The sequence below is a fragment of the Sciurus vulgaris genome (assembly GCF_902686455.1).
Source record: "Sciurus vulgaris genome assembly, chromosome: 2".
Taxonomy (NCBI): Eukaryota; Metazoa; Chordata; class Mammalia; order Rodentia; family Sciuridae; genus Sciurus; species Sciurus vulgaris.
This window is the reverse complement of record NC_136462.1, coordinates 90158163-90181439: the sequence shown is the minus strand read 5'-3', so window position 1 is coordinate 90181439 and position 23277 is coordinate 90158163. Positions and strand designations below refer to the sequence as shown.

The 23277-nt window shown below is 35.0% G+C and overlaps 1 protein-coding gene across 1 annotated transcript in view; it reads right to left on the bottom strand.

Moving 5' to 3' along the window:
- Positions 1-23277, bottom strand: part of KNL1 (kinetochore scaffold 1) — a 60652-nt gene that overhangs the window by 9480 nt on the left and 27895 nt on the right. The window contains exons 9-17 of the mRNA XM_079129011.1: positions 23151-23203; positions 17556-22538; positions 15709-15847; positions 15221-15288; positions 14271-14369; positions 8084-8199; positions 5984-6074; positions 4880-4996; positions 3598-3685 (exon numbers count right to left, since the gene is read on the bottom strand). Coding sequence (XP_078985137.1) covers positions 3598-3685; positions 4880-4996; positions 5984-6074; positions 8084-8199; positions 14271-14369; positions 15221-15288; positions 15709-15847; positions 17556-22538; positions 23151-23203 — 5754 coding nt within the window. The remainder of the gene's footprint in view (positions 1-3597; positions 3686-4879; positions 4997-5983; positions 6075-8083; positions 8200-14270; positions 14370-15220; positions 15289-15708; positions 15848-17555; positions 22539-23150; positions 23204-23277) is intronic.

Sequence of the window (23277 nt, the reverse complement as noted above, 5' to 3'; positions counted from 1 at the left end):
CTCTTTGGTTTATGGGGGATGGGATGGAGGTAAATATGCATGGCAGGTGGTCACACAATTTGTTTTAGAAACCTGGGAATCATTCTTAAAACTCTCCTCTCTCCCCACATTTTAAATCAAGTTTATCCAAGTTAACATGTTACCTCAAAGATATCTTTTTCTTCACCATCACCAGCACCCCTTAAAATAAGCTTCTGTTTTTCTTTCTTTCTTTTTGATACTGGGGACTGAACCCAGGGGCAGTCAACCACTGAGCCACATCCCCAGTCATTTTATATTTTATTTAGAAACAGGGTTTTGCTAAGTTGCTTAGAACCTTGCCAAGTTTCTGAGGCTGCCTTTGAACTTGTGATCCTCCTGCCTCAGCCTCCCATGCCACTGGGATTACAGGCATGAGCCACTGTGCCCAGCTCTGTTCTTTCTTAACCTTGCCAGTCCAACAACTGATTAGCTGGTTGCATTTTCTCTGGATCTACTCAAATCCAATCTCTAGTCAGTAGCCAGTGCTTAAGACTTTTCAAATGGCTGTTCCTTTCTCATAGAAAAATTCAGAATTCCTTTTGAGGCCCACCCAGACCTGGCTTCCTGTGATATGACAGAAGTTATTTTGCCTTTTGCTCTATTCTAGTTATAGTGGCCTTATTTTCAAACCCTTGTAGTTGGAGCATTCTCTTCCTCATAAGGGTTTCTACTTTTGTTATTCATATTGAATAGGCAGCTCTATCTTTTTCACTGTGTAACTCCTATTCATCCTTCATATCTTAGCGTAAATGACACTTCTTTAGCAGTAAGGCTACTATGAGCTCTTAACTATGTCAGATTTCTGTTACAGGATCTTAATAGCATCTTGTAATGTTTTCCCCAGAATTTATTATACGATTATTCAATTAATGACTATATTTTCTTTTGAACTTGAAGCTCCATAAAAGTACAAAAAAATGTGTTTGATCACAAGTGCGTTCTTAGCACTAAGTATGGCACACACTAGGTACTCAGCAAATTTGCTCAATAAATGATTTTCTGTGAAATAGAAAGGTAAATTAACAAAGGAGTGGGGGCAGTCTAAGACTATGGAATTCATATATTATCAATCCAATGCAGTACACATGTACAGGCACTTACTCTGTATAAAGCATAGTACTAAGAACTTTAAAGGATATGGAGAAAAATAAGAGCTGATTTGTGCTTCCATGTACTTTATAATTAGGAAGATAAAGTGAACAAAATAACTATAATACCAGTGATAGCCATAGGAGCTAAAGGGGTGGAGAGTATTTCCCTTGGAAAAATAGGAGAATATATTAGCAAAAACAAAGTGGCAGCCAGGCATAGTGGTGTATGACTGTAATCCCAGCTACTCAGAAAACTGAGGTAAGAGAATTGCAAATTTGAGGCTAGCCTGTAAAATTTAGCAAAAACCCTGCTCAAAATAGTAAAAAAAAAAAAAAAAAAAAAAAAAAAGGTGTGGGGAGGATACGGCTCAGTGGTAGAACACCCTGAGTTCAAACCCCAGGACCTCAAAAGCCAACCAAACAAATAAAACAAGATGGCCCACCACACTAAATAAATAAATAAATAAAGGAAGGAAGAGGGGGAAAAAAAAAAGTGACAGGGGACTGGAGATATAATTCAGTAGTAGAGTCCTTCAGTTCTAGCATGCCCAAGGCCTTGGGCTTAATCCCCACACCATAAAATAACAACAACAAAAACAGAAAGTGGCAGAACTACATAGAAATGTAAAGATTTGGCTGGAATTTATAATGGAATTTAGGGAGTAGTAGCAAATAATGTAAGAAGTAAGATGTGACTATGACTAGAGAGAATGTTAACTGTCAAGCTTAGAAGTTTGGACGATCTATTAATCCATCTATTTATTTATTTTGTGATACTGGGATTAAACCGAGGGGTACTCTATCACTGAGCTATATCGCCAGTCTTTTTTTCCATTTATTTTGAGCTAGGGTACTGTTAAGTTGCTCAAGATGGCCTCAAACTTGGGATCTTCCTGCCTTGGCCTCCAAAGTAGCTGGGATTACAGGAGTATGCCACTGCATCAAGCTAAATTTGGACTTTATTTTGTAATAAACAGACACAAGTTTTCAGAGGAGCAACATAATGACAACTGTCTTTCATAATTATATGACAGCAATGTGCAGGCTGAACTGGAAAGGGATAAAATGAAGGTAAGAATGGAAACAGATTAGTTACAAGAGTTGAAATAACACAATTCAGAATTAATGACAGCCTAATGGAAAAGTTGGGGGGGGACAGATGCTGAAGAAGCAAATATAATAGGGTTAAAGACAGTATCAAAGACAATGAAAATATTTAAACTCTTACAATATATAAGAATTGGGATAGCATTAATAGAGACAAGAAACATCACAAAAACAAGTTTTGAATTAGACGCTGGAGATGGGAGAAGATATTTATTCACACAGAGTTTAAGATGCATAAGGATATTTTTGCATAGAAATTCAGTAGGAAGATAGAAATATATAATCTAGAACTCAAATAGGTTAAAGATGTGCTCAACCAAAATGATTATAAGGTACTTGAGGGCAAAATCTGTATCGTTTATTTATTTTTTCCCCTGATGATAAGCAGAGTATAAGGCATATAGTAGGTGCTCAACAAATATTTTAGGAATTTAACAATTTGGGAATTAGTAATTATTAAAGCAGATGAAAGCGTTAAGGGAGAGAATATAAAAGGGGTGACAAAATCTAAATCCCATACAATAGGTTAGAGAAAAAGAAGCCATCAGAGGAGCTGAAAGGAATAGCCAGGAGAAAACAATAGGGTCAGGATAGCATGATATGAGAGGTTAAGGTAGATGAAAGAATCAGGAAGAAATGAACAATTAGCAGTGGCAAAAGCGGAAACAAATCATATGGTTAAGGGCCAAGAGGAACCAAATTTGATGATTTGTGGAATTTTGAGATCTTTGAGAAAGCAAAATTAACAAGTGAGGATTATGAGAGGCTAAACTGAAAGGTTAGAGAATTTTCCTTCTTTTGATGGTAGTCGGGATTGAACCCAGGAGCACTGTATCACTGAACTATGTCCCTAGCCCTGTTTATTTTGAGATAGGGTCTTGCTAAATTAAATTGCCTAGATTGGCCTCCAACTTGTGATCCTCTTCCAGAGTCGCTGAGATTACAGATATGTGCCACTGCACCTGGGTGATTTTCTTGTTGTGTATGCTGTTGTGGATAAAAGCCAGGGACTTGCAAATGCTTGCAAGTGCTCTACCACTGAGCTGCATCCCCACTGCTGACAATTTTCAAATGAGATGAATTTATTAAAAAATACAAAATTATAGTCTAGATTATGAAGAGTTTTCTAAAGGGACTCATCATGGGTTTCTCTTATTGACTATGTTATGGATGACCATAGTAAAGGAGTTTTAATTTGCTTTCAGGTCTCAAGGTGCTAATACAATCTTCAGCCTAATAATAAGAAACCATCTTTATTGTAGGAAAGCATTAAATTAAACATTATTTTGGAAAAGTATTTATGATTCTTCAGTGACTCTAGAGTGCTACCACTAAGCTAAACATCCAACCCCCTAAAAAAGTATTTAAAATACTTTACCTATTTCCACTTCAGACAGACAATTATTGATCTTCTTGAGTATGTTATCCATCTCATCTATCCTTATCTGAAGTTTCTCCCTTTCATTCTAAATATAAAATATTATAAATGTAAGGTTAAACCTCCAAACAAAACATTATAAATGGCTCAAATTGTTGACATAACTGCCATGCCTTGATCATAAATGGGTAAATCTTAAAATGGCCAAACCTTCAATCTGGAAAATAAAAATAAATGAAATTTTAAAAGCACATAAATACAAATTGATTTGTATTCTCTTTTACTTATTTGTTTATTTAGGTGCTAGAAATTAAACTTAGGGTGCTTTGACACTGAGGTACATCTCCAGCCTCTTTTTGAGAGACTCTTAACTTCCTAAGTCTGGCCTCAAACTTGTAATCCTCCTGCCTCAGTCTCCTAAGTAATTGGGATTATAGGCATGCCCTATGGAGCTTGGCTGTACTTTCCTTTATTCAAGCATTTGTATTGTATTTCATGGAATATGGGATATTGATATTACCTAAAAATAAAAAGTTCTTTAAAATTTTTTCTGTAGTCAAATAAGAGAAAAACTGGTCAATAACATCATTTTTATTTTTAGATTTTAAAATTTATTTCTCTCTAAAAGGTTATATTATATGCAACACTTCTCATATTTATTTGCCAATGTCTTTATTTGTCACTTATTTTTATGTAGAGCCTTTTCAAAATGATGATGCTATTTTAAGCTTCATTGACATACATATACAGCTGGGTATGAAGGTGAGGAAGACAAAACTATAGTCTATATACTATACTTTCCATTTTACAGTCTTTAACAATGAGAGACCTGAATCCTATATATTTTATTTCAATGTGTAACAGTATCTGAGATGAGATATAAGCCCATATTTGTAACTTTTCCAGTTTACTAGAGATACCAAGATTTCTCACTTTTGACTGAGCCTCATCTCTTAAGAACAATTAAGTTTTTACCCAAGTTTCATTCACATGTATCCTAAGGAACATTCTTCATATTCCATACCACTAGAAAGTCCTTTCTTTTCCCCCCACTTGTGGCACACTGGGAATCGAACCCAAGGGCACTTTCCCACAAGCTACATCCCCAGCCCTTTTCTACTTTTTATTTTGTGACAGGGTCTTGCTAAGTTGCTGAGGCTGGCCTCGAACTTGTGATCCTCCTGCCTCAGCCTCCCAAGTTGCTGGGATTATAGGTATGAGCCACCACACCCAGCAAATAATTTTAATATTTTTTTCTATGTTGTTAATTATCTAAAATTACCTGAGCTGACTGCACCAGCTTGCTGTACAGAGTCACTTTTCCTTGGTGAGTGAAGACTTTAGTCACCTTGGTAACACGTGATTTTATTTTGGTAAGGTAAATTCCAAAGGCCTTCAGCTGTAAGGAAGAGTTAAAGAGTACACTGCACTAAAGCAAACCAGTCAGAAAAGGTAAATGGTCCATAAAGGTTCATTTAGCTGCCACATGCTAGGCATTGCCCAATCTAAATTCTTATTCCTAAAGCAGGACACTGCTAATGTGGAAATTTACTTCCACAGAACTGCTTAAAAACAGAACCAAAGATTTTAGTTTTGATTGCTGTGTGCAATTCATTTATTCATATTAAAAATTAGAAAATGACAGGTTTACTTTCAACATATTAGCATACATGTGTCACTTGTTACTTAACCAATTAAAGTTAAACTTTTCTTCATTTAATTATAAGTAAGTGAGAGACCAACAAGGAAACTTCAAATACATTTCATATATTAAAGTGTTTTTTTTTTTTGGTACCAAGGGCTGAACTTAGAGGCACTTTACTCGTAAACTACATCCCCAACCCCTTTTTTAGAATTTTAAGACAGGGTCTCACTAAGTTGCTTAGGGTCTTGCTAAATTGCTAAGGCTGGCTTTGAACTTTCGATCCTCCTGCCTCAGCCTCCTGAGCCACTGGGATTACAGGCATGTACCACTGTATCTAGCAATTATCACAGGTTTGAAAAGATTATATATTGCTGGGCATGGTGACACATGCCTGTAATCCTAGCAAGTTGGGAAGCTGTGACAGGAAGATCAGGAGTTCAAAGTCAGCCTCAGCAACTTAGTGAGGCCCTAAGCAACTTAGTGAGACTTTGTCTCAAAATAAAAAATAAAAGGGATGGGAATGTGGCTCTGTGGTTAAGCACCTCAGGGTTCAATCCCCAGCAGAAAAGATGATATTATTATGTATAAATTATATAATTACTTGTGTATGATTAAATAAGACCTTAGCATGTTATATCTAAGAAAGAATTCATCACCAATTATCAAATAACAATTATTTCACAATAATCATTGTTCAAAGTGTCTGCACTGATTTCCACTTAGAAAAAGAGAGCAGAGTACCTCTTCATCAGAGCAGTGTCTCATTTTTTCCCACAGGTTCCTATTGACATCAGTCAACAATTTATCCTGGGTCAATGAAGAAACCTTTAGTCTGAAAGACAGAAAAGTTTATTAGCACAGGGTTCCAGAAGTCATCTTAATTGAACCAGCTCAGATCTAGTCATGCTTAATTTTAAATCTTCCTAATTTTTTGCTACCTAAAAAAAGGGGAATTCACTCAAGAGGCCAGTCTAATTATTATTTAACACTTGAGCAGTTTAAGAATGCCTAAATCAGAAAAAATTTCACACACAAAAAATTCTTATCTCAATGTATCAACTTGTTCCCCAGTGAAAACATGTTGCTTATATTCTTAAGGCTTGTCAGAGCATAATTGCTATGAAGTTGTAGTTACTAAAAGTTCCTAGTTAGCTCAAAGTTATATCTTACTTTTATAGAATAGCATTTATAAAAATAATAAAGCTATTATATGTCAATGTATATTAGTTTCTTGTTAATAAGGGAAAGAAATATATTTCTATTGAAGTAAGAAGATATTATATGTAGGCATGTAAGTGCAAAATTAAACAGCAAAGCATCCTAGCAGCTCGGGAGGCTGAGACAGGAGGACTGTGAGTTCAAAGCCAGTCTCAGCAATTTAGCGAGACTCTTAAGAAACTCAGTGAGACTCTGTCTCTAAATAAAATACAAAATAGGGCTGGGGATGTGGCTCAGTGGTAGTGTGCCCTGCATTCAATCCCCAGTACCAAAACAAAACAAAACAAAAAACAAAACCCAGCAAATCTAACCTTACTGCGCATTGAGTGTAATATTCTATTATATTCTTTAAACATGAACTTAAAAAACTTATTTATTCAGTGATGAACCCCAGTACTTAGTACAGACCCTGGCACACAGTAGATGCTCAAGAAGTATTTGTTAAATGAACAAGCAGAATCAGGCATATTTGAAGTACCATCAATGAACGGTATAAATTTCTACTTTTAAAACTACATAACTTTTTTTTTTTTTTTTTTTTTGTAGTGGTGGTGGAACTCAGGGGCACTTAACCACAGAGCCACATCTCTAGCCCTCTCTTTTCTATTTTACTTAAAGACAGGGTCTCACTAAGTTGCTGAGGCTGGCTTTGAACTTGCGATCCTCCTGTCTCAGCCTCCCGAGCCTCTAGGATTACAAGAATGCACCATCACACCTGGCTCAAAACTACGTAATTCTTAAAGATTATTTAATTTCTTTTCTGTTTGTTAGTTTAGATCAAATTTAATTAGATAGTCATAAATAATTATAACAAACATTATTTTGAATTGCAAATTCTAATTTGCCTGAGGAAATCCAGATATATCTAATTTGTAAATCGATGTACATTTACAAAAACCAAAGCATGCTGGGCATGGTGGAGCACAACTGTAATGCCATGGACTTGGGAGGCAGAGGCCATAGGGTTGCGAGTCTGAGGCTAGCCTCAGCTACTCAGTGAGACCCTCAGCAACTTAGGAAGACCTTGTCTCAAATTAAAAAATAAAAAAAACTAGTAGATGAGTGGCAAAGTGCCCCCTGGTTCAATCCCCAGAACCAAAAACAAACAAGCAAACAAAAAAAGCACTGTGTTTAACTGTATTCTATACACAGATCAAGAGTTAATGTGATAAAATTTGAAACCTAAAGGCAATCTTGATTTTAGGCACTACATATACATCTTCTTTTGAAGATTTCTCTTGCAATCAATTTATGATATCGTAATCTAATAATCACTGTTTATTTCCATGGAGAACTTACTTCTTAATAAGAATAGTATGAAAGCATTTCATATATATGAAAAATACTCATTTATATTTGTTTTTACCTACTAAGTATTATTATTATCCCAACTTTATGGATGTGTAAATGAAGGCTGAATGACTTGCCCAAGGTTATACAGCTAGTGTTTCAGCCAAGACTGAGTTTTAATGTTTTTGGTCAAAGCCAAAACTCTTGTACCCATGTCAATGCCATTAATTTGTTTCCATGCCAGTATTATTCTAATGAAAACCTTGCCACACAGATTATTTGCTTGTTAAACAAAAACAAAACCCACACAGAAAAAAATTAAAACTTTCTTACTCTTCTATCTTTTGGCGAAGAATCTCACAATCTTCTCTATAAATCTGTATCTTGGGTCCATAAACATACTGTCTTAATATCAGGTCTTCTGGGGTAGGTGATGTGTTTATAGTAAACTGGAAAAAAATAAATCAGTTCTTCAGAACTAGTATCGTGAGGATGAAACCATGTATAAGAAACAATTTGAATTTCAGAATGCCTATTTTAGGAGTAAGTCATACAAAGAGGACTGGGGGTGTCGCTCAGTGGTTTGGTGCTTGCCTTAGTTTGCATGAGGCCCTAGATTTAATCCCTAGTACTCCAAAAAAAGAAAAAAAGTTATACAAAGCAAGAAACCTTTGAACACTCTGTGAGCTCTTAAAACTAGTAATCTGTAAATCACAAATTTCAAAATCGATTCCTCCATAGATGTTTAGCAGAACTACAGTGATTCCACTCATACAGGATTCAAAGTGGTTCAAAAATGGCTATTATTTTAAGAAAATCAATACCTGAAAATTCAAACTTACCAGGGACCCCATTATTTAAAAAAATAAAGCCAATTACGTATATAATTCTATTCTCATAGTCTCTAATCATGTTTCCTACTTCTATCCCAGGCTGAACTCAAAACTTTTCTGGTATACCCCCATTTGTAAAGTAAGACAGTGACAATCTAGTAATTTAAAAATGTTTTATAGCTCTAGCCCAATGACTTTTCAATGTCCTTGATGCTATATTAGAAAAATAAAGTTGGCTCCTTGTCACATTACTTATAAAAACCAAACAAAATCCCACAACTGTCCATTATTCACAGGCAGTATAGCACTGAATAAGTCATCAAGGCCATGCAGGGCAACTTAGCAAGACCTCGTCTCAAAATATAAATTTAGAAAAGGGTTGAGGATGTAGCTCAGTGTTAGAGCACCTGCCTACTATGTGTAAGATACTGTGTTCTATCCTGAGTACTGAAAAACAGATGTTCCCCCAATTCCTCACCCTAAAAGATATTAGAATAGATGCCCACAGATATCAACCTCATTTCTCATGGTTCACATAAATTCCATCTGTTTTTCCTACTTTGGGATTTTTAAATCTCTTTCCTGAGGTGGGATGAACCCTCTCTCCACCTTGAGTTCCCTATCACTGCTCCTCCTGATCCTCAAGGATCAATCCCTGAGGTTCCTATTCGCTCTCCACCTTGCTTGCATACTCTCTGCTCCTATTGGTCCTTTACCATCTTCTCTGCTTATTGTTGGTTCCCTGGTATTCTATCTGCTTTTCTCATAAAAGGTGCAGATCCTGAATGCACACCTATGTTCTTTTCTCCTCCCTATCTATTAGCTGAGGCAAGAGATTACTAGTGGAAGGGATAGCTAAAGTGATAAAAATAGAGGCTGAAGCCTAAATGAGGTGAGCACATCCTCTGTTTCACATACAATCTCCTGGAATTGATTATTTTTTTCTAAACAAATTTATTGAGATAAAATTCACACATCACACAATTCACTTACTTAAATATTCAATGAAATGATTTTTAAAATGTGTTCATAAGGTCATGCAACCATCAACCATTATTTTATTTTGGAGTAATTTCTTTCCCCTTAAAGAAACCCTTTAACTATTAGCTATCACTCCCTGTTCTCCCAACCCTACCCAACCCAAGGTAAACACTAAATTAGTTCACTTTCTTGTTATAATATTGCTATGAACATTCATTTACAACTTTTTATGTAGACATATGTATTCATTTCTCTTGGGTATATACCTAGAAGTGGAATTGCTGTATCCTATTCTGTTTAACTTTTGGAGGAACTACCAAACTGTTTTCCAAAGTGCATCATTTCACGTTTCCACCAGCAATGTATGAAGGTTCCAGTCCCTCCACTTTAAAAAAAAAATTTTTAGATGTTGATTTACCTTTATTTTATTCATATATATAATATATGAATAAAATATTATATATATATTATATATATTATATATATTAATATTATATATATATTATATATATATATAGTGCTGAGAATCAAACCCAGTGCTTCACACATGCTAGGCAAGCATTCCATTACTGAGCAACAACCAAAGCCGCCCAATTTCTCCACATTCTTGCCAACACTTGCTATTTTCTTTGTGATTACAACCACCCTAGGGAATTTGAATTGGTAGCTCCCGTGCTTTTCATTTGCATGTCCTAACAGCTAATGATGCTGAACATAGTTTCATGTACTTATTTACCATTTGCATATCTTTCTAGAAAAAAAAGTCTTAAAATTCTTTGGCCATTTTTAGATTTTATTTTTGAGTTGTAAGATTCCTTATATATTCTGGATTCAAGCCTCTTAAGAAATATGATTTCTAAATGTTTTTTCTAAACTTATGGGTTGTCTTTTTACTTTCTTGTTGTATCATGTACAGCACAAAGGGTTTTTTGTTGGAGACTGAAGTACAAAAGGTTTCGATGAAGTTCAGTTTTTAAATTTTGTCACTTTAGTGTTTTTGGAATTGTATAGAATTAATTTGTGTGATAAAATGTGAGGTAAAGTTCAAGGTTCAATTTTTTTAATGGATATTCAATTAATACAACACCACAGATAGGAGAGATCACTATTTTTTTTTTTTTTTTTTTTTGTGGTGCTGGGGATCGAACCCAGGGCCTAACTGAGCTATCTCCCCAGCCCTGTTTTCTTCTTTAAAAGTTAGCTAGTACTCATTTGGTCCTAGAGGTAATTTCAATGGTAAATTTAAAAATAAACTTTTTAATGGTAATTAATTTTTCAGTTCTTGGCTTAATTTTGGTAATTTACATTAGTTAAAAATCATTTAGGTCTTAAAATTTATTGTCAGAGTTGATGGATTTAAAATGTATTCTCTTTCAGTCTGTGAACAAGTCTTTTTTCTCAATCTTAATATTCCATTTGTTGTTGTTTGTTTCAGACAAGAGTCTTACTATGTTGCCCACATTAACCCAGAACTTGTGGGCTCACATTATCCTCCTGTGTTAGCTTCTTGAGTAGCTGTGACTGCACATGCTAACCATGATGTACAACTTACTCTTCCATATTTTAGCTTTCTCTTTTTTCTTTTTTTCTTTAGTTGTCAATGGACCTTTATTTTTTATTTATATGTGGTGCTGAGAATTGAACCCAGTGCCTCACTCATACTAGACAGGTGCTCTACCACTAAGCAACAACCAACAGATAATTATTTCTTAATTAGGCTCTTGAGGAATTTTCTTATTTTATCATTTTCTCACAGTATGTTTTTGAATTTATCTTTTCTACCAGTTTTCATATCTATTTCATTAGCTTCACCTTTTACCAATATTAACTGTCTTCTACATTTTTGTGGTTATTTTATTGTTCATTTTCTAATTTCTTAAAGTGAGTATTAAAAGTTTCTTTTTCAGGGCTGGGGAGATAGCTCAGTTGGTAGCATGCTTACTTTGTAAGCACAAGGCCCTGGGTTCGATCCCCAGCACCCAAAAAAAAAAAAAAAAAAAAAAAAGTTTCTTTTTCCAGGCACAGTGGTGCATCCCTGTAATTCAGTGACTTGGGAGGTTAAGGCAGGAGGATTGCAAGCTCAAGGCCAAACTAAGCAATTTAGCAAGACTTTTAGCTACTTAGTGAGACTCTGTCTTAAAAAATAAAAAGGACTGCAACATCTCTAGCAGTTAGAGAAATGCAAAATTATACTGAGATTCCATCTCACTCCATTCAGAATGGAAATCATCGAGAATACAAGCAACAATACATGTTGGTAAGAATGTGGGGAAAAAGGTATCGCATACACTGCTGGTGGGAATGCAAATTGGTGCAAACACTATGGAAAGCAGTACTGAGATTCCTAAGAACTGGAATGGAACCACTATTTGACCCAGTCATCCCACTCCTAGGTTTATACCCAAAGGACTTAAAATCAGCATACTACAGTGACACAGCCACATCAATATTTAAAGCAGCTCAATTCACAATAGCTAAACTATGGAACCAACCTAGGTGCCCGTCGTCAGATGAATGGACTAAGAAAATGTGTATTTATACAATGGAATACTACTCAGTCTTAAAGAAGAATGAAATTATGGCATTTGCTGGTAAATGGATAGAACTGGAGAATATTATGCTAAGTGAAATAAGCCAATCCCAAAGAACCAAAGGCTGAATGTTTTCTCTGATATGCGGAAGCTAATTCACAACAAGGGGTGGGGGGAGAAGAATAGAGGTATTTTGGACTAGAGAGAGGGGAATGAAGGGAGGGGAGGGGACATGGGGTTAGGAATGATAGCAGAATGAATCTGATATTATTACCCTATGTGCATATATGATTACATGACCTTGTAACTCTAAATTATGTACAATCAGACAAATGAGAAGTTATACTCCATTTGTGTATGATGTGTCAAAGTGCATTCTGTTGTCATGTATAACTAATTAGAACAGAAAAAAAAAATAGCATGGGGAGCAGGAATTCCCATCATAAACCATCAAAATCACAAAAAGATATAAAAAGAGTCCTTAAAAGATATTTAACTTCACTTGTAATAAGCAGAATGCAAATGAAAGCTATGAGATACCATTTCTTATTTATCAGATTGGTGAAAATTCAAAACCTTGATGATCTATTAGTGATGCTATGGGGAAATGGCCTCATACATTGCTGGTGAATGTGAAATGCCATCTTTATAGAAAGGAAATTGGTAATATATAACAAAATTTTATGTACACCCTTTTTTAAAAAAAATAATTTTAGTTGTCAATGGATGCTCTTTTTTTAAAATTTATTCATATGTGGTACTGAGAATCAAACCCAGTGCCTCATACACGCTAGGCAAGTGCTTTACCACTAAGCCACAAACCCAGCCCATTATGTACACCCTTTGAAAAAATAAATTTAAAAAAAGGGGCTAGAGATGTACCTAAGTGGTAAAATGATCAACCTCTATTACCAAAAAAACACCCAAAACATCAACAAAAATCTTTATTTTTAGATTCTTTTCTATAACAGCCAAGCTTCTTAATTTCCAAATAAGTTACGCTTTATGTCCAATAGATTTGACATTAGATATTCTCTGTCATTTGCTTTCTAAACAGTTTTTATTTCTTTGATCCAAGAGTTATCTAGAAGTGTTTCATTATTTGTAGTGCTGGGGATCAAACTCAGGGCCTTGTGTATGCCAGGCAAGTACTCTACCACTGAGATACACCCCAAATCTTAGAAATGTGTTTCTTTTTTTTTGGTATATAGAACCCAGGGGGTGCTTTATGAGCCCTTTTAATTTTTTATTTTGAGACAGGTTCTCACTAAAATTGCTAAGGCTGACCTCAAACTCGTAATCCTTTTGCCTTAGCTTATTAAGTCGCTGGGATTGCACCAGTAATGTGTTTCTTAACCTCTAAGAGGCTGAGAATGTTTTAGTCCTTTTGTTAGTTCTAATTTTATTGGATTAAGATCATAGAATGTGTTCTACAAAACCTCCACTGTTTTCAATTTGTTAGTTTCCTTTGTGGCTTAACACATAATGATTTTGTAAATGTTTGGCAGACTTGGGATAGAATGATGAACAGCATGTGTTTGGCGTGAGGCCCAAGGTTTAATCTCTAGCACCAAAAACAAAACAAAACAAAACAAAAAACAAGGTTTGATAGACTTCAGAGAAACAATATTCCTATGTAAGGATACAGTTTTCTATTAGTCATTTATATTGAGTTTTTTATTATATGATTCAAATATTTTATGATCTCACATATTTTTAGTATTGAAAAAGTTTATTAAAAATTCTGTTAAACTTGTATTTTTAAAATGGGGGAAAGCACATTATTTTTATAATCAGGAGAAAGTAAAAAAACATGTTAAAGAATAAGATGAGATTAAAATTGTCTTATCAAAATCCATAATTTTGGGCCAGGTGTATGCCTGAAATCCTAGCAGCTCAGGAGGCTGAAGCAGGAGGATCACAAGTCTGAAGCCAGCTTTAGCAATTTAACAAGGCCTTAAGCAACGTAGTAAGACCCTGTCTCTAAATAAAATGCAAAGAGGGCAGGGAATGTAGCTCAGTAATTAAGTCCCATGGGTTCAATTCCCAATACAAAAAAAAAAATTCCATGATTTTAAAAAATTCCACTTTTTAGGTAACAAAGGTACTTAATCTAGGGTTAGGGTATAAGTATATTTTAATGAGATAATTATTTTGCCAGGAAATTGTACTTACTTTGGCTGGGAGATTGCTCTGCCGGGGTTTTTGTATTAAGATGTGGACCTGAAGAAGTATAAAAAACTCCCTTATTGTTATTCTTCCATCTTTAAGTTTCTGAGAAAATAAAAAATGTTTGCATGATCATTCATGGTGACCTTACTTAGAGTATAACCAAATTGCTTGATTCTAAATAGCTTAAACTACTTTGCAAATATTCATGAAATTATCCAGATTAGCAGGCTATTCACAAGCAGGTTTTATCTAAGATTATTTTTCAGGTTATTCAGTAAGGATAGAATTTAGAGAAACAAAAACATGTGAATTGAGTCTTCATTTCTACTTGCTATTGTCTAGGTGTTTTTCCCCTACAAAACTGATGGTGAAACTTAATTCTTTCAGTTACATAAGTTAATGATATTTGGAAATGAAACCTATGAGAAGTAATAAAAGATTAGACAAGGTGAGCCTCTATGAATGCATTAGTGGCTTAACAAGATGAAAAGAGGTCCAGGTTAGTGAGCTTGCTCTGTCTCAACATGTGATGTCCTGAGCCACTTTAGGATTCAGCAGAGTGCCTATTAGCAAGAATGCCCTCCTCACCAAATGCTGAGCTGATGCCAGTGCCATGCTTTTCCCATCTTACAGAACTATGAGCTAAATAACCTCTATTCTTCATAAATTACCCAGTCTTGGGTTGGGGATATAGCTCAGTGAGAGTATGCTTAAAGTCGTGAGTTCAATCCCCAGCACCATGAAAAATATAATAAAATGAAAAATAAGTGATCCAGACTGTGGTATTCAATTATAGAAAGAAAAAGTGGACTACGATATTTCATGTAATTAATTGCAATGTTGAGACCTGAACAAAGAAAACTAGTCTTCGGTACATTTGAGATAAAATTTTAAAAATTCTTAAAAAAACAAGAAACTTAGTGCATTACAAATGAGAAATATTTTTAACATACCTCTCTCAAGTTCTCTTCACAAATAGTGTCTCTGAGAAACCGTGATTCCATTTGATTATTGCGGTATGCTAGAAGTAAAGCAAATTCATGTGATAAACAGGTAGAATCTAAATTGTGAACTTAAATTTTTGTTATCTTTCAGATTTGTGTGTTGTTTTGTAATCTTGAGGCCATCTACTGGGATGTTTCTGGGAAGGCAGTCATTTAGCATGGCATAATCTATTATACTTTTAAGGCTCCATTCAATGTTTACCCACTAGTTTTAAGCCTTTGAAGGAAAACTCTATTCCTCTATACCACAGCACTTCTCAATTCCTTAAAATAACTAAGAATTAAAAATAAACTAAATACTATTTTAACTTTTAGACTCTATAATGCTGAAAAGGCTTATGCAACATTCAGATATTTCCTAAATGAAATACATTTAGGAAATACATTAGTCAAGAATGCAGATGACTATAATTAATTAGCCTTCATAAAGATCTTACTACTGAAATCCAGTGAGGTCCCATCAGCCTTGATTGAATCCAGAGAGCTGCTGCAACTAGATGGGGTCCTGTTCAGGCTTTTAATCAATACACTGTTAACATTTTTATCTATATCCCCTTCAGTATGGTGATCGAAAATCTGAAATTAACAATTAAGAAACATCATCAGAATAGTTATGACATTATACTTAAAATGACTAAGTGATGGACACTAACAAAAACACTACTTTTAACATAAAAATTTACCTATAATTCATATGAAATATCCCAATAAATAATTAGACTGGCAACCCAGGCCTTTAGGTAATTTAAAAATATATGGAAATAACTCTGCATCATACTTTGTAAACTGCTTCTCAGATGTTATATCCAGAGCTAAATACTAAATGTCAACCTATCCAATTATTTAACTACTAGCCACCAACAGCAAGTCTATATCATTGCAGAATATGACTGGAATATTGACTATGCACGTGGCCCTGGCTTGAGTACAGAAAACTTGATACTTTCCTTCTCATCAATTAAGACTACCCTTGACTAACATCAAATAAATTATTTGGTCCTTTTTTATCATTTCCATTTTTATCATTTGACTTCACAGATTAAAGTATCATCTACACCTACTTACTTACATATGTTTTTTGAAGACAATATATTCTTCACCTAAATATTAGCATGCAAGCTTCATAAAAGATTTTTGTGATACATTCCCACTGATGGGATCCCAGCATCTAAAATAGTGCCTAGGGCATAGCAGGTACTCAATATTTATTGAACAAATATAAAATTCTTTCATAAAATATAATTCAGATTTCTCTATTACTTTTTTTTTCAAAACTTCATGACTATTTCCTCATGATCTCATCTTAGAAACCACTGAAATTATCTTCTGTCTACAGCCATACCACTCTGAACATGACCAATATCATCTCAAATATCTTCTATGCTTAACTTACGGGGTTCTCTTTTGTTGTTGGGGATTGAACTCAGGGGCACTCTACCATTGAGCCACACCCCCATTCCTTTTTGAGACAGGTCTCACTAAGTTGTCAGGTGGGCCTGGGGCTTCTGATCCTTCTCCCTCAACCTCCTAAGTCTCTGGTATGCACAACTGCCTGACATTTATGTGGTTTCCTAACAGTTTAAGCTTGTAAATCTTTTCCCCACCTATAAAACTTGATTTGAATGATAGGTTTTATTCCAAGTTATCCAAATCAATGTTTCTCCATGAAAATGCTTGATCAGTGCATTCTCCTATCCATTAAAGAAATGGACTCTTAGCTTCTACGTATCTTCATTATCCAAGAAAATTCAGTCACCCTTTTCTTGTTGCAGTTTAAATAGAAATGTTTTTTTACTCCCCAACTATTTATAACACTGAAGACTTTTTAAACTACATGTATCCTCCTAAGAGATTCTCATATACAAAACATTGATAAATCACCAGAGGTAACAAAATATTTAGAATTATAGTTTCAACATTGGTTAATTCTGCTACTTTCCATTTTATTTTTTATGCTATTTGTCACTATAAATTATGCTAAAGTCTGATAGTCAACTAACTCTTGAAGATTCTGTACAAGAGCACTTCTCCAGGCCCATAACTATATATATTTGACTTAATACTAAGATTAAAATTCAAGGGCTGGGGTTGTAGCTCAGTGGTAGAGAGAGCATTTGCCTAGCATGTGGGAGGCACTGGGTTTGATCTCAGCACCACATATAAATAAATAAAGGTCCATTAACAACTAAAAAAATATTTAAAAGATTAAAATTCAAAAACACCCACAAGTTTAAAAAAAAGAATTCCAACTCAATAACATTTCTTAGGTCAAGACAGAGCTCACCTCCTGATCTTGTATAGTATCACTAAGCTTAATATCATATTTTATGATTTTTTTCTCATTCTGCACATCATCATCTTCTTGTACCCAGGTTCTTTTTTGGTTATTGCAGGTTCCTTCCATTTTGTTTTCAGATGGTAAAATCTCTTTTTGATATGTCTCAATCAAAGTCTTTTCTTCAATTTCTATGCTAATAGTGTCTGAGGAATTAATCTCACCAGGACATATAGGGAGATTTTCCTCATTTATATATTCAGATGGACTTAAGTTTAGGTTAGCTGCAACAGATTCAGTGTCTGAATCTTTGCTGGAGATTTGCTGAGTTTCTAAATTATTTAAATCAGTTGTGTCTGCTGGAATCTGTTGTAGGTCATCAATACCAGTGACACTGCAATTTCTCTTGTTTGGCAATCTGGGCAAAAAGATTCCCAAAGAACATCTCCTCATTTTATCTTTAACAACCATTTTCAATGGTACAGAGGTAGTGTCAGCTCCATTAGGAGAATTTTTATTTTCTTCATCCCAATTATCTTTAGCTTTGGTGGAGACTATGTTAATACTATGTATTTCTGTAGGTTGCATTATACTCATATTATGGTGTGCCTTATTTCCTAATTCAAGTAGTTCTTCTTGAGGTAGTATATGAACAGTTTGAGAATCTAAAAACTCTTCAGTTTTTCCATTCAAATTATTCATATTTGGGTTGATACTACTAAGACATGGAGCATTAGAAATAATATGATCTGATGCATCTCTAGCATTGGAATAGGTTTGAATGATTTGTGTAGTCAAGTTTGAGTTACTGTGAAAATCTATAGCTGTTTGATTATTTTCTTCTAGTTCTTTTTTATAGGCTATAGCAAACTGTTTCCCATTATTGAGCATTTTAGACTCATTTTCATATGTAGGTGCAGAGGAATTTTCTGTAATAAAATTTAAGCTCTTATTTCCATTTTTAGACAGTATTGCTTCAGTTTTACAGACAACATTCTGTCTGTTTTGAGCTAATGGAAGTTGGGTTGAGAGATGAGGCTGAGAAGCATCACAGATATCAACAATGGCCTCCATTTGATCCTTTGGAAGCTTAAAAGATACACGCTTTGAATTAAGTTTAGTCATCTCCCCCAGATTTTGACTATTTACTAACATTTGATTAGCTAACAGATTTTGAGGCTTCTCAATCTGATCTTCATCTTTGAGCAGTGTCATGGCACAGTTTAAATGTCCTCTGGAATCAGTACAAATAGCTTTCTTTTCTAGCAAAGAACAAGGAGAAAGAGGCAGTCCCTCGGAGTCCAAGTAATATTTACTGGCTAAATTATCTGCACAGGCAAGGTCATTTTGCACTGGGCAATCAATGGCTTTCTCTTTATCAAGTAAGGATGTAATATTTCCCTTTAAATTATAGACAGAGGAAATAACATTTGATAAACAGGAAGACTTATCAATGGGTTCACAAATAGCAGCTACAGGACTACTTATAAAATCTACATTTCTTTTATCTGTACTACTTAAGTGACAGCTTTCAATTCTGGCCTTTTCCAATATACAGGCCTGATCTACAACTTTCTCCATGACCTCTTCATCCATAGCAGTTCCACAGAATTTGATTTCCATTTCACTGTGATTCCCAGACAATGTACTAGTAGGATTAAGGGATACTGTATGATGCTTTTGCTTAGGGTAAAGAGCAATTTTGTTTTCTACATCCAAGGCTTGTTTTTGAATGGTTTCTTGAATATAAGTATCATCCTTAGGAAAATAAACATTCAAGTTTTTTCCTCTTGCAATTCCAAATTTAGGGTACTCTTGAAGCATTTTCTCTGTGGCCTGACAATCGATGAAAACTGTATGGGACTTGGTGACTTCGAGGTCATTGTAATTATCTACAAACATTACAGTTTTATCCATAGGCCTAGTAATTTCATTTGGTAAGTCAGTTTTACAATCTGAGGCAGTTGTGTGACTTGCAGTGATCTCCATGTCATCATGCCCATATGAATACGAAATAGTTTTAGATGTTATGGTCAAAGGCACCAAATTGAAGTCTTCTTTGTCTTCTAGGGCACTTTTGTTACTTGTTCCTACCACACAACTCTGGGTAATAGTCATCTCACTTTTACCATTTTCTGAAAATGCAACGGTCTTGTCATTTTTGAGTCGAAGACTTTTTCTTCTCTGACTTTTACCTGATAGATATTCATTCACAAATCCAGGCTTTTGCACATCATTGATATTTTCCCAAGTGGTTAATTTAGACACTTCCACACTATCATCAGCTTTAACTGCTACACCTTTTTCTATAGGACCAACATTAGACCATTCGTCCAGTCCTGCTAGCTGACTGCATTTTGCTGTTGGATGATCACTTTCATTGTTTTCCGAAAAGAAAACCCTGTCATCTTCAGCAATAGATGCCACTTCTGGTTTTCGTAGGCTTTTCCTTTTAGCTAGTTCAAAGGTAGATGTGTCTGGAAGTACAGTTCTCTCCTGTGCTTGGTAATCAATGAAAACAGTGTGAGACTTTGTCATTTCTAGTTCATCAAGACTATCTACAAACATTACAGTTTTGTCCACTGGCCCACCAGTTTTTTCACTTGGTAAGCAAGTTTTACATTCTAAGGCAGTTGTGTGACTTCCAGTGACTTCCATGTCATCCTGGCCACATGCATACAAAATGGTTTTAGAAGTTCCTGCCAAATGTGAATCAAGTTTATCTAATAAAGGTCTTTGCTTTATTTCTACTGTGTAACTCTTGGTAATATCCATATCATTCTCATCACCCTCTGAAAATACAATAGTCTTATCAATTTTTAGCCCACCAATACTTCTCCTTCCATGAATTTTGACTTTTTGCTTTTCCATCTGAAATTCAGGCTTTTGTATGCTTTTGTCATCTAATACATCCCTATCACTAGATATAAATAAGTCACTTTTTTCTACAGGACTTTTATCACATTTTTCAACATCTGTAGTGACTTCTCTATTTACTCCTGTGAGCTGGCTGGTCCTGTATACTAAATTAGTCTCACTAAGTTCTTGTGATTCAGAAGGGCCAAAACCAATGACAACAGTGTGGCTCTTGGTTAGATCCATACTTTGGTCCTCCTGTACACCATCAGCCATCTTGTCATGAGAACAGTTAGGTGTGGGATCATCTGAATTTTTCCTCTGTGGCTCAGGAAGTTTAGAATTCTGGCCTAGTATAGATTTCACCAGGTGACTATTCTCAGCAGTATCATGATTTTTCACAGCATATTGTCTTTCTGATGCAAACAGTGGCTTTGTGGTAGAAAACAAAGATTGCTCACTTAAAACTGTATGTCTCTTATTTCCTAGTACTACTTGTTTATCAAGAACTGCACCAGAGTAGACTATATTATGGTTTATTGCTGTGTCCTGATTAAAGTCAGTTGATGGAAGAGGATCCTTATTAAGATGGGGCGAAAACTTCACAATTTGATGATTTTCTTTGTTTTGGATGTCAGGTAGGATGTTTTTAGATATGTTTGGATGTTGGGATGGTTTGATATGATTTTTTATATTTTTTTCCCATTCATCCAAAGGGCTTTTGCTTTGATAATGAGATTTACTGGTATTTTTTGCTACTAGAGTATAAGATGCAAGAGGGGCATGACTTCCTAAATTACTTGCATGACTTCTGGTCAAATTCGTATCTTCACTTCCTAAGAGTTCAGTCTTTTGGTCAGTAAATGAAACAGATAAAGGCTTTATCAGATTCTGTCTTTCATTAAATATATTAGCAACTGAGCTACAACTTACATTCATTTTCTCCTCTTCTGACACAGTTATGTGATGCTGGAGCATCATTTCTTTCTCAGATATTGATGCAGCTGCTATCTGTACATGTGCCTGATCTTGTTTAAAAATGTGGTTATCTATTGCAACTGTGTGACTCTTGGTAATGTCCATGCTATCTTCTCCTGAACAAATAGTTTTCTCTATGAAAAGAGGGATACCATCTGGATTGGAACACATTTTAGAATTACCATCATGCTTCAGCAAATCTTTCTCCTCTCTCAAACTTGACAGGCACTTGGTTAGTTCCATGGCATCATTATGACTAGAATAAAAAACTGTCTTATAACCTTGAATACCTGGACTACAATATATAGATTCTGGAATCATTGTCAATGTCCTGGCATCCTGATTAGGTATCTGTATGACTGTTTGAGTTTCTGACTCTATGATATGACTTCTGGTAATATGTATTTTGTCTTGAGGGTTTAAGGAATCTTGAACAATAGCATTAATTTTATTTTGAAAGAATGTTTCCTTTCCGGGAGCTTCACAAACTGTTGTAACATCCAGTTCAACATTCTGAGTTTGATTTTCTTTTTCGGATAAATCATCTGCTGAGGGTAAAATCTGTACAGTGTGGTTAACTGTCAAGTCCATACAGTCATTGCCATAAATTGTAATATCACCTTTCAATGCTCTTAAGTTGGCCTCACTGGTTGCCAGAGTCTGAATATTCGCTGTATGACACTGGGTAAAATCCATACCCTCATCTTGTTCTTGGAAGATTCTAGTAATATTACTACTATTTTTATCAACCTTAAAAGGTACATGCATTTGGTGTGTAGAAGAGGCAGAATTTGATTCTTTGGGATAAATAAGTATCTCAGAATTTTCTTTATCAGGCCCTGTAGAAGGAGAAACACTATATTTTCCTGTTTTCAATCTTTTTATAAAATCGCTGGAATTTATTTTCTTTTCTGACGAAGTGCTTTGATCCATTGATAATTTGTTTTTTATTCTTGAATCCTCAGCATTGTGCTTTAAGTTTGCCAGAAAGGACTTGGTATCTATCTTGGTAGGCTTTTCACTTTTGGTACAGTCTAAAAGGCCTTTGGTAATCATCACAGTGTGACTTGCTGTAAGGTCCATCCGGTTTTCATCTGAAAAGATAACTGTCTGGTCACCTTCATGTTTCCCTTCATGGATGTGTTCTATAATTGGAAACTATAATTAAAAAAAAAAAAAATGATATCAGACCAAATGTAAATTTTTATAAAAGTAATTTACAACATGTTCCAAATAAACAATTCTCAGTGATGGTTTCATGATACTGGTGTGTTTGAATCAATGGTGTGGTATGTTGTACAAGATTTGTTGTTAAAATTTTTTCTAAAATCTGAATAATTTACATTTTAGTGTTTCAGAAAACTAAAAATTCAAAGTTAGCTGGGCACAGTGGTACACACCTATAATCCTGGTGACTCAGGAGGCTGAGACAGGAGGATTTCAAGTCTGAGGCCAGCCTCAGCAACTTAGTGAGGTCATAAGCAACTCAGTGAGAACATGTCTCAAAACAAAAAAATAAAAAAGGGTTGAGGATGTGGTTCAACCCCCTGGGTTCAATCCCTAACTACAAAAAGAAAGCGGGGTGGTGGGGTGGGGGTAGGTGGGAGGGGTGTCGTGCAGCGATTTAACTATTCTTAGTTAATGGAAAGACAGGAAGTTTTCCCAGTCTGTGCTTTCATTTTCATAAGTCATCCCTCAATCACTCCATTACCATTATTTGTGTTATAACTATGGAGATTAAAACGTGAAGTTACTTGCATGAATTCATACCTCTCTTTGTTGCATCTGGGTCTGAATGGGAGCACAAAGCAAGGTATTCATTCCTATTGAGAAAAAAGGAAAAAAAATTGTAGTGAGAAAAAATATATTATCAATAGCAGTCAAATTTCCCTTTTCT